Source organism: Cinclus cinclus, chromosome Z, assembly GCF_963662255.1.
Source record: "Cinclus cinclus chromosome Z, bCinCin1.1, whole genome shotgun sequence".
Taxonomy (NCBI): domain Eukaryota; kingdom Metazoa; phylum Chordata; class Aves; order Passeriformes; family Cinclidae; genus Cinclus; species Cinclus cinclus.
The window spans coordinates 38054866-38066763 of NC_085084.1; the positions used below are offsets into that span (position 1 = coordinate 38054866).

The 11898-nt window shown below is 53.2% G+C and overlaps 1 protein-coding gene across 1 annotated transcript; it reads left to right on the top strand.

Annotated features, from left to right (window-relative positions):
* On the top strand, positions 1 to 9482 carry LOC134056942 (serine/threonine-protein kinase PAK 3-like). The gene is made up of 11 exons (XM_062513903.1): positions 1 to 76; positions 979 to 1072; positions 2419 to 2498; positions 3557 to 3620; positions 4894 to 4942; positions 6140 to 6252; positions 6779 to 6896; positions 7534 to 7633; positions 8080 to 8276; positions 8867 to 9004; positions 9393 to 9482. The coding sequence occupies exons 1-11, from the start codon at positions 1 to 3 to the stop codon at positions 9480 to 9482; spliced, it is 1119 nt and encodes a 372-aa protein (XP_062369887.1).
* The last annotated feature ends 2416 nt before the right edge of the window (positions 9483 to 11898 follow it).

Sequence of the window (11898 nt, forward strand, 5' to 3'; positions counted from 1 at the left end):
ATGGAGAGAGTGTGTGCTGCAGTTTGCACGGCTTTTACCGTGGCTTATTCTGGCTACTTTTTCACCCACCTGGCACGTAAGTAGGCGCTTCTATTCGGTGCAGCAGATGGAAGGCCAAAGGCCATGAAGAGGCCTTTTGTTGGGTAAAGCTGCTGTCAGCAGCTGCAGCTGACAAGGGGGTGTCTCTAGCCAGCGGGGCGTGGGCTGCATTTGTAATGTAGCCTGCTGGGCTTCTTCTCCCCACACGGCATGGCCTGTGGCAGTGGAGTCTGGAATCTCCTGCGTTTGCTGGCTCAAGAATGACAACTTCTAAGAGGGGAAGACAGGGAGAGCTTAGAAGGAGCGCTTGGAAAAACTGCGCTGCTCTCCAGGACTGAGGGGAAGCCTCTTCTTGTCTGCATTCCCCCATCCCAGCACATGTGTGTGGGACTTGACAGTTCCTGTGTGCTGAAAGAGCCCTTCCCTCTGTGAGGAAATCACAGAATCAGCTTGGGAAAGGCCCTTGAAATAGACATTTCAGATAAGTTCCGGTATGCTGCTGGGCACAGGAGGTGTTGCTGTGCTGCGTCACATTAGAACTGCCACCATGGCTAAAGGGCTTGGGCTGAAGCATTTCTGGGCAAAAGTTTTCAGCAAGCTCGTGGCAACTGACGCTTGCATCTCTTCAGAAAACTGAAATACAGGAAGGAGACGAGCTGTAGCTCCTGCTGGGTGGGGCAGGGCAGAAACAATGACTGTTTCAGAACTTGGACTTCATGGGCCTCAGGTTTCTGGGGCTTGAGTGGCCAAAGAGGACAAAAGACAGACACGAGGCAATCCTTTGTGCTGTTGTCTTGCTTGCTGTGTGACATGAGGCTTGCTGCTGGAGGCATGGAGTGAAAGCAATATGCTCTGGCTTTGGGTTGACTTTTTGGTGGGTTTTCCCAGAGCGGGCAGTTTTCTCACAGCATGGGGTTCTTTTTCCTTTGTGTGTTGCAGGTCACATCGCCCGTGCCTGGAGAGAATCCAGCCCTTGGGTGAGTGGGAAAGGAGCCTTTGGCGTTGGTAGCATTGGACAGCTGTGGAGCAAGCTGTGAGCTGGGCCTGCTGCAGTCCAGTGCCAGCCTGCTTGGATGAATGAAAGTACAGTGCGGGCTCTCTGCAGCAGCAGCAGCAGGAGCAGCAGCAGCAGCAGCAATGTGTGGAGGATGTGTGTCTGTTTTGCCCAGTTCCATTTCAGAGCTTTTAAGCAGTGGAAAGTGGGGTTGCTCGTTGCTTGAATGCATGATGGAATTTCTCCTGTGCAAGAGAGCGCAGTCTGCTCTGATTGGTGCAATTAGCTGGGGGCTGAGCAACTTAGAATCCAGATGATTCCTCCTTAGTGCATCTGGGTTCTAGAGCTGAATATCAAGAAGGTTGCCTGTCCCTCCCGTTGCTGTCTGTCTGCAGAGCCCAAAAGCAACCTCAGAGCCTCCTGCGGCTGCGCATCTTCCTGAAGAAGAGGCCAAAGGGGAGGAAGATGCCCACCAAGCTGCAGCTGCTGCTACTGTGGGGCCTGAGCATCCAGCATCAGTAAGTGGCAGCTGGGAGTGGCCCTGTGGCTGGAGCAAAGGAGAGCTGGAAGTTTTTGATCAGACAGCACCTCCCCTGCGTAGTTGAAGATGCTGAGTCAGGCTGGAATCTTTCTGGCACTTGCAGAGTGTTTCACCCCTGGGAAAGGGGTGTGGAACTTGGACATTTAGGCATCCGTTCCCCACCACTCTGATAGGGGCTGTGAATTCCTCTTAGCAAGAGACAAGAGGTAGCATTAGGGTGTCTTGGGATGCTGCTGGGGTACAAGTGAGGCCCTTGGTGGCCAGTGGCTGTGCAGGCTCCCTATCTCTGGTGAGGAGAGCCGTGCAAAGATGCACTTGACAGCCTTGCAGGATATGGAGGAGCCACTGTCCCCTGGAGGGACCTGGCCCTGCTCATCAGCAGCTGTGGGGAGCTCAAGGAGCAGCTAAGCTGCAGCAGGGGCCTGTAGCTGAATATCTGTCAGGTTCTGAATGACAGGTTCTTTCCTGTCCCTCCCGCTGCTGTCTGTGCCCAGAGCCCAAGGGCAGCACCAGCCCCTGCTCTTGCTGAACTTGGAGTCAAGGAAGAGGCTGAAGAGGAGGAAGGTGCTAATGAACCTGTCCCTGCTGTCAGCCCACGGCCTGAGCAGCCAACATCAGTAAGCACCTGCTTTGGTCAGCGGTGTCTTTGGGGTCATGTTGTGCATCGGGTAAAAGCAGCCTTTGGAATTTGCGCCTTGTGTGAGAGAAGGGGGCAGCAAAAGCCGAGAGGTGAAGAGCCCAGGATGTGGCCAGCAGCATCTTCCAAGGGGCTTGCATTTGAAATGGGATTGGAGGGGCATCTGTGGCAGGCGTGTTTCTGACCCAAATTTGTTTCTTGTCCCAGAGCTCCACTTCCTCTGGCCTGGCGCCGGCACGAGCTGCAGCTGCCGGCTCTGAAGAAGCCTCCTGTCCCCAAGCTGGAAAGTCAAGCGCGAGCAGCTCGTGCACCTGGAGCACAAGTAGTTCCTCGGGCAGCATGGAGCAGCTGCTTAGAGAGAGGACAGAGGACGAGTGCCTGGCCCTGCTGAGTATGTCCTTTGTGATGCCTGTGTGCTGGAGCAGTGCCCTGTGTGATCGTGTGTCAGCGTGAGCTGTCCCACCTGCAGTTCCTGCTGGGCTGAGTGTCGGCTGCTGCGGCCTCCACACAGGAGCTGTTGTTGTGCTTGGAGGTGCTGAAGGAACAGCGGGCTCTTGCTGCTGCCTCTGAGGGCAGCCTGGCGTGCTTTGGCTTTGCCTGAGCTTGCCTCAGTACAAAAGGCAAAAGAGAGATGGTTTGTGGCTGAGCAGGAGGCCGGGACCTTGTGAATGAGGCGGCTTCAGGGAGCTCCTGTGGGGCCCAGCTCCTGTGGGGCACAGCCAAGGTCATCTTCAGATCATAGCCTCTCCTGAAGGCTGAGGAACCTCATTGTTAAGGCCCATGGCAATAGGTTGCAACGTCAGCTGCTGCTGCTGCTCTTGCAAGCCAGAAAGGCATTGTTTAGGTAAAGTGCTGCTTCAAGGCGGAGATCATGCCTCTGCTGGAAGCACTGGGCACTATTCTTCCGCTTCTGGAGCAGGCAGCTGTTGATACAAATTGATTGCAGAAGCCAAGGTGCCTTTGCTGCTTGCAAGGATGCCAGCTTTTGTTGAATGGCACAGAGTGTTCATGGCCAAGAACAGAAAGGTTTGGGTTTTATAGACCACACTCACTTGTCTTGGTCGTGGCCTTCTGATCTCTGTGTCCTTGGACTGTTTCTCCACGTGCTTAGATTTTAGTTTAGGCTTCTAGTTTAGTGCAGACCGTATGTACTGCAGAGCTGCTTGTCCTGCTGCTGTTGTTTTGGTGGTGCTGCTGATGGTGCTGGTGCGGCAATGGTGTTGTTGTTTGTCCAGTGAGGGAGTTGAAAGGGCCCAGTGTGCCAGAGAGTGGGGCTGCCTTGGTGATCTGCTGCAGGCTGGCATCTCAGTTTTGAAGTGAGCATCTTTCCTTTGGGTTTTTACAGGGATGCTGGTGAGCGAAGGAGATCCGGAGGCTAAATATACAGAACTGGAAATTATTGGCAAAGGGTGAGTGCAGCCACAGGTGCTTCTTCAAAGGGAGGGGCTGTGTACTTTGCTGCTGTCACCTGTCGCCGGAGTGATGTCAGGCAAGCTGCAAAGCTGTGCAGACGCTGCGCTGAGACGCTGCTATGTCTCAGTTTTGGTCAGCATTGATAGCTGTGGTCTGAAGGCATGGCAAAGACACCTGGATGCTGGAATGGTCCTTTCTGCAGCAAGGAGCAGCACCTGGCACATCTCCTGTCCCTCAAGTGTCTTTCCCCCTCTTGCCGCTTTTCTTGGGACAAATCATTTCTCTGTGTCCCAAAAGGATACAGGATCCGTGGCAATGAAAGGAGGAAAAACTTCATTGCCTCCAAGGTCAAGGTAGCAGCTGCGGGCTGTCAGGGAACAGCTCTCAGGAAGCTTTGTTCCAGCGTTTTGCTGAAAACAAGGTTCAGTGGTCAGGATGACCACCTAGCTAGTCCAGAGCCCAAAAGCAGACACAAAAGAAGCAGCTCTCTTTTGTAGCTGAGGTGGCAAAAGCCAAAGCTTCAGGCCAGTGTCCAATGCCAATGCACTCTAGAGGAAAAGGCATCGAGTGCCTGAGGGGAGAGCCCTCGTGGATCCCGTGGGGTTGCGGCCTTTCCTGCAAAGAAAGCACCAAGCTATTCCCTACTGAAAGCCAGCTCTGCTGACTGTCAGTGGGATTGATTTGCAACATTTCCTCTGGGAGGAGCCAAATGTAGAAGAAGTCCCCTGAAAAGTAGAGTGCTTCCTGTGTCTGCTGCACCCAAGAGAAGCAGCTGCCCATGGCTCTGGAGCCAGAAGGCAGCTGTCTGAGGATCTTCTGCTTTGAGCACTTCTCCATTTGTGTGTGCAGCAGTGGAGACCTGTGCCTGCTCTGCCTGTGGCTGCAGCTGTGGCTGGAGACTACTTTCCTTGTCAGCTGCAGAAAGGATGTGTGTTGAGAGGTTTTCTTCTGATGTCTGTGACATGGCTTCAGGCTTCTCAGAAGGCCTGTGTGGAGGTGCCTGAGTGTGGCACATCCACTGCAAGGAGAAGTGTGAGCTGGCCCAACGGCCGTGTGTGTGTGTGTGTGTGTGTGTTTGTGTGTGTGTGTCTGGAAAAATCACAGACACGCACGGACACAGAAAGAGAAAGGGGGAAAGGAGCCAGAGCAGAATGTGTCGCGGTGCATTTGCTGTTTGTCCCTGGCCTCTTTTTCCTCCTTGGGCCACAGTGTCTGGCTTCTGCAGGGACTAAAGGACTTCTCCTTTCTCTGCTGCTGTTTTGTTTCTAGGGGTTTCGGCACTGTGTGCACGGCAGTGGAGACTGCCACAGGAGAAGAGGTAAGTGTCAAGCGGTGCTGCAGCTTGTGCAGCTCTCGAGTGCCCTCCCCTGTGCTGTGAGCTGTGCCTGAGCTTTGGGTCGCCAGTAGAGCTTTGCTGCAAAGGCAACTGAAGTGCAGAGCAGGGTCTGCCTGCCAAGCCCAGTGGGGACAGACTGTGTCCTTCTGAGCTGCCGCAAGCAATGCAAGGAGGCCAAGGGCTGTCTTTCTGAGGAGGACACGCTAGCTGGTTCTTAGTGGCAAGGCGGTGTCTTAGAGAATGGCGGTGCCCTTTGGGGCTTTGGCTCGCGGTTCCCGAGTTCTCCTTTCGCGCTGTCAGCAAATCCATGGGAATTTTGATGGTAGTTCCTTAGGCACGTGCAGTACTGCCCTTGGGAACTGTGCTTAGAGAGAGAGGTCTGCAAGGAGTCTCTCGAGGGCCTAAGCCCTGCTCAGAGCCTGGTGTGTATCGCTAGAGGATCAAGGCATGAGCTATTTCTTTTTAGAATCAGTCAGGAATTGCAAATGTCACTGGTGTGCTAAAAAGCATTTTAGCAGAACAAATGGAAAATTGCTGAAGTGAGGATGTGCTAGCCTTGTTTTTATTTGATGTGTCCCTAATGATGTTCTCATCATGACAACAATTTTTCCATAAAATCTGTCGGTTTTTATTTCTCTGGGGGGTGTGGGGTGGGCTGGGGGGGACGGTCAGGATGTTTGTAGGGCGGCATTTTATCTGTCATATCTGTAAGGGTTTGCCCTGTTGTTGTGCAGTGAAGAATGCCGGTGGCCACCGGAGTAATGATCAAGCCCCCTAGAAATGGCCAAGGTTTCCCAGGAGTTTTGCTCCATTTTTCCTAGGCCTAAGTTGTTTCCTGCTTGCAAGTGGTGCGTGAATTCAAAATGGGGATGATAAAGTGAGGCCCTGGGGGAAGAATGTGGGTGCAGCGAGGGTGGTTAGAGCTTTGAGCTGGAGAGTTGAGACTGTGTTTCTGCCAGGTTTGCAAGGCAAAGGGTTTCTGGCTGTGTGTCCTGGGAGTGGCGACCAAGGAAGCAGTGTAAAGGGCTCTTGCAAGCTCAGCTTCCGGTTCCTCTGATGTCCAGTCCCAAGGCATTTTGGCACAGCGCAGCTGTATCATCCCAAAATCACAGTGTCCCTGTTGGCCTTGTGTTCCTGTGCCATCGACTTCTTTGATCCATGGTTTGCATGTCGTTTTAGGTGGCCATAAAGAAAATCAGTCTGTTGCAAGTGAAGAGCAACGAACTGTGCGTGAATGAAATCCAGGTCATGCGGGACAATAAGAACGCCAATGTGGTGAACTATGTAGACAGGTGAGTGGTTCTGCTCTTCTGCCGTGAAGGGTCACTGACGTGCTGCAAGCCAGAGGTTCAAGCACTCCTTTGGTTGCTGGCAGAGGGTGGAGCTGTTAATTCCTTCCCCTTTCTGGGCTGATCCACAGCATCTTGGAGGAGTTTGCATGGGGGCTGCATTTATCTTTTGCGGCATATCTAGTTTGAAGTGCGCTTTCAAAGAGCAGGTCTCGGCCCAATTTTACTGCGTCAGCAGCCTCCAAGTTCCTGCCCTCCGTGCCCATTGTCCTGTTGGGTTTGGTGTTTGATTTTTCCCCCAAGGTTCTTGAGTTCTGACAAAGCACTGGAGATGGTATTTCCCATGGCCTGTTGCACAGCTGTGCATACCAAGCAGTCTTTTCTACTGCACAGAGTTCAAGCCCTGTAGAGCCTTGTGAATGCCTATTCCCTTCGTCCTGTCTTCCTCGGAGAGAGACACGGACAAAAGGGTCCATCAAGTCACGCAAGCGCACGCGTTCACCTGCAGGTGGTTGTTTCCTCCTTTCAGCTACCTGGTGCACGAGGAACTCTGGCTCGTGATGGAATACATGGACGGAGGGTCTTTGCACGATGTCATTAGGGAGATCCAAATGGCAGAAGGAGAGATAGCAGCTGTCTCCCGCGAGGTAAGGGATTGCGTTGGTGCTTGCCATGGCTTGGGTGGAATGGGTGGGAAGGGGAGGATTGATTTCATCTTCCGAGCTTCCTTTCTGCCTATCTCTTGTGACTGGCAGAGCGGGGGCAAGTGCATCTGGAGGGCCTGCCAAGGTGCGGGCCCTTCTTCTAGTGCGTTTGTTTGCGTTGGCCTCTGCAAACACTTGCCTGCTGGCTGTGTGTGCTGCATTCCTTCCCTGTAAGAGCAGCCGTGCTGCTGGCACAGTGTCAACCGAGTGGCAAAGACAAAGAGACACTCACAGGACTCTGCCAGAGCTCAGCCTCCAAGGAGAGCTTTGCACCCAAAGGGGCATTTGCAAAGGCATTTGCTGTCATCTGGCTGGAGAGAGCACAGGCACTGCAGCGGTGCTCCTTCAGTCTGTGTTTGCAGGGCACTGGCCAGAAAAAGCATTGCCCTTTCTCTTTCAAAGCGAATACACCCTCTCTTAGAAAGGCCCTGCTGTCGTCATGTTGCAGCAGCAAGCTCTTGCCCTCCCCTCAGCCTTGCCTGCCATGGCTCGGCGTCCCCCAGCAAGTCAGTCTTGCAGATGTGCCACTGCACTGCATGAGGGACGAAGTCAGATCTCCTGTTTGTTTTTCCTCCCTCAGTGCCTGCAAGGCCTGGATTTCCTTCACTGCAAGCAAGTGATCCACCGAGACATCAAAAGCCACAACATTCTCCTGGGCTTGGATGGATCTGTCAAGCTGGGTGGGTGTTGTTAAGGGCAGGCCCAGCCGTGGTGGGCTGTGGGCTGGGGGTGCATTTGAGTGACTTCCAGTTGCCCAAGAGTGGTGCCCGTGGCAGTGCAGGCTGCCCTGCTGCAAGCGCAGAGCACAGCCACAAGGTGCAGGGCGGTGTGGCTGGGAAGAAGGTGTCAGGAGGGGCTTTGAGCTGTGTGTGCCCTCACGCAAGCAAGGCAGTTTCAGTCTGGAGCTTCAGGGTACTAAAAGCCACTGTGTGAAACGGGGGGCTTTTGCTAAGTGGCCCATCTGCTATTTCCTCAGCTGCAGCTGTTAGGAATGCCAGCATGCCATTCCCGTTTGCATTCCCTTTGGATTCCACACTGCCTTCTTGGGCACTGGGAGAGTGGGGACTTCTTCTCTTTGCTTTCCTACTTCACGCTGGCTTGATCCGAGTGTGTTTTTTCTCCTCAGCTGATTTTGGCCTCGCTGCTCAGCTCACGGCTGAGCAGAGCAAACGCAGATCGGCTGTCGGGACTACTTACTGGATGGCGCCTGAAATTTTCACCAGGAAGCCCTACGGCCCCAAAGTGGACATCTGGTCCTTTGGCATCGTGGGGATGGAGATGGTGGAAGGAGCTCCTCCTTACCTGATGGAAACCTCCCGCACGGTGCGCTGCAACTTCTCTCAGATGCTCCCGTCCCTCTAAGAAAATCTGCCCCCGTTCTTCTGCCTGCCAAGCTTGGTAACACCTGAAGACCATAGCTCCCGGCCTGCATAGTCTCTTGTGCTCCTTGCCCTGTATTATTCCCCTTGCCCTTGAACTAGGAACGGCCCAAAGTACGCTGATGCCATTTGCTTGGTGGCAGCTTTGCCTAAGGGAGCAGTGAGCAGCGCCAAGCTGCATGTTACGGAAGAATCCTTGGGAAGAGTAGAGTTAGACCAAAGTCCCTCTTCCAAAGCGGCGGTAGAGCTGGTGTCAGTCCTCGGAGAAGCCGAGTGTGCTTTTGCTGATGGATTTGCTCCTGATTCCCAATCAGCCCACGAAATCAGGGCTGAAGGCAGGAGCCTTTGCACATTGGACTGGCTGTGGTTGCCTCTGGCTTTGGGTTCAGTTGGTTGGGGTGGGAAAGGCATGTCGCAGCCTCTGGCGGGGAAGAAAGGGCCACTTGTGAGAGTGCAGCTTGGCCAGCGGGGTGTGGGTGAGCAGTTTTGGGTGCGAAGGAGACAGGTGGAGTGTGGCGTTGCCTTCTTCTCTAGGCTCGACAGCTGATCAGCACCGGGGGCACCCCGAAGCTGCAGAAGCCCAGGCAGCAGTCGGCTTGGTTGCGAGACTTTCTGCACTGCTGCCTGGAGACAGACGAGGACAGGCGCTGGTCTGCCCAGGAACTTCTGCAGGTAAAAGGCAGCGCAGCTACAGGCTGTGCCAGCTACCCACTGCCAGGGGCTCCTCCTCTGCTCAAGTCCAAGGCGTCAGGTGGGCCCCGCTCCTAAGAATCTCCATTCTGGGGGCTTTCCAAAGGAAAAACAAGGAGAATCCCGGCCTGCCATGGCTTGGAAGGAGCCTTGCAATGACAATTAGACTAAATCTCCTTAAGATGCAGACCTCTGGCTTCATGCATTTGTGGAATTGGAAGCCATGTTTGCCTGTGGCAGGAAAGTCCTGGACAGGGAGACAGAGGTGCACAGACTGCCCTCGTTTCTCTGTGTCTCTGGTAGCCAGAGAAAGGCTGCTTCAGCCTGTGAGGAAAGCTGAAGTTCATTTGTTCTTTTTCTCTTTGGGCAGCATCCGTTTGTAACTTCAGCCAAGCCGACCTCCAGCCTGACGCCTCTGATCATGGCAGCGCAGCAGTTTATGGCTGACAGAAGATTCTAGCCGTGCAAGAGGCCGTTGTTGTTTGTTGTTCTTTTGAGTTTGTAGGTTGGAAGGAGTAGTTTGTAGTTTGTAGTTTGTAGATAGTTTAGGCTGATAGTCAAAATAAATACTGTAAAACCATCACTGTGTTGGAAGCTTCCCTTCCTTCTGTGAATAAGCTGTAAATTTGAGTCTGAATGGTCAGGTGTTTCTAAAGCATGGGAAGATAGAGGGATGGGGTTTGGGAGTCAGTTTGGAAGTGGGCGGAGGTCTTCCTCCAGAACAAACCTCCTTGTGGAGATACAGGCTTTTAGCTGTGAATAGAGGAGCAGAAGAGGGCAAAACAGAGCAGAGCAGGGGTGTCACTGCTGGGCACGCCGCTGTGGCCGTGGTTGTGTGGCAGCTGCTGGGAAAGTTTGGGAGTGTCTGTGCTGCCCTGGGCAGAGAGGAAGGCAGCCAGGCTTCTCCACAGGCTCAGGCGCAGGTGAGTGTCCAGCAGGAACATGCGTTCTCCTACGGGAACTGAGGCCAAGATGAGGGATGGAAAGTTCTGCAGTTTGGATCTGTGTGAGCCAAGGGCTGTGTCAGCTGGGCACCCCGCACTAGGGAAGGAGCTGCCCAGACAGAGCTCCCTGGGGTCATGCTGCACACGAGGCTGGCAGGAGACACAGCCAGGGCAGGGGACCCAAAGTGGCCAAAGAGATATTCCTGACCATCCCACATGCTGCTCAGTATTTCAAGCTGGGTACCAGCAGGAGGAAGGATGTTTGGAGTGATGGCATTTGTCTTCTCAATTCACTGTGAGGCTTGAGGGGTCCCTGATGTCCTGGAGATGTGAAACACCTGCCTCCCCTTGGGAAATGGGGAATGAGTTCAAAGGGGTTTCTTGGCCTATGCATGAGGCTTCTGCATTCCCTATGCAGCTCAATTGTTTTCTGCACCTGGCAATTTTCCAGCTTCTACCCTTCCAATTCTCTGCACAGGCCAGCCTGCTGGTGACCGGGCATTGAGTGAGAATGGCTGTGTGTGGCACTTGCTTGCTGCCTGGGCTTAAACCACAACATGGCAAATAGAGCAAAAGAGGTTGGAATGCAAGAGGAGGAGGGAGAAGGAAGCATCCACGTTTTGGAATGGCGGTGGTTTTTCTGTTTTCCTCAGCCTGCCTTCCCGTAGCTGCTCCAGCACGTGATCTATTTGGTCTCTGCCTCAAAACTTCAGTTTTTCTGGGACCAGCCCACTTGGGCGCACTGCTTTACTCCTTCCAGCACTTTGGGACTCGGCCCACAGCGATGATGCTGGTACCTTCTATTCTCTTTCTTTCTTTCTTTCTTTTTCTTTCTTTCTTTCTTTCTTTCTTTCTCTCTTTCTTTCTTTCTTTCTTTCTTTCTTTCTTTCTTTCTTTCTTTCTTTCTTTCTTTCTTTCTTTCTTTTTCTTTCTTTCTTTCTTTCTTCCTTTCTTTCTTTCTTTCTTTCTTTCTTTCTTTCTTTCTTTCTTTCTTTCTTTCTTCCTTTCTTCCTTTCTTCCTTTCTTCCTTTCTTCCTTTCTTTTCCTTCCTTCCTTTCTTTCTTCCTTTCTTTCTTTTCATTCCTTTCTTCCTTCCTTCCCATCTGCAGCAGGCAGCTCCCTCTGAGGCACACGTTTGCCCAGGGAAGCTCCCTGAGGTGCACCTCAGATGGGCGAGCCTCCTTGGAAATGCCACAGCAGTGCAGCAGGAGGATGATGTGATTTTAGTGGATGTGTTGCTTAGCTTTCCATGTTTTCATCAATGTACCTTTTTAGGCCTGTGTCCCACCTTGTTCTGCAGCAAACAAGTGAGGAAGAAGGGCTCTGAAAGGCCTTCCTGAGGTTTTGTCCCACAGCTGGCATTGAAGGGGGGATTTCCATTGATGCTGCCTTTTAGAGCCCCACCTGCATCAAGCCTCATGATTTAACACAGGACAATGAGTGGCCAAAGGTGCTGTTCTCTTTTTTGGTTTCTCCTCACATCATCATGGTCCCTCCTCCGTGTTCAGCTTCTCAGCGTGGGCTACAAGGGCTTCCTGTGTTCTTGGTGTTACTCCCAGATGCCTTGAGCAACAGCTTAGGAACTAGGCCGCCTTTTTGTGTTGCTTTGTAGCAGAGGAGAACTTTGCAGGTGCCTTTTGGCCTTAGCTGAAGTGAGAAGGTGTGCTTCTCGGTGTGACTTCACAAGGCAGCCTAGAGCAGCTGCTATTGTGATGTCAGCGGCCGCATCCCAGCGCTGTCAAGGCAAAGTTGCTGTGCCCAGGCACGGGAGGCCTCAGTGGGCAGAGCAGCTCTTTGGCATGCTCCCTGCAGGTGCAACCTGCTGATCGACGAGGTCTCTGACAGCCAGCTGCACCCTGAGAGCTCTCGCAGGATTTTTGTTTGTCCCCACAAGTGCTGTCTGGAGCTGACTTGAGCAGCATAGCTCCCGCC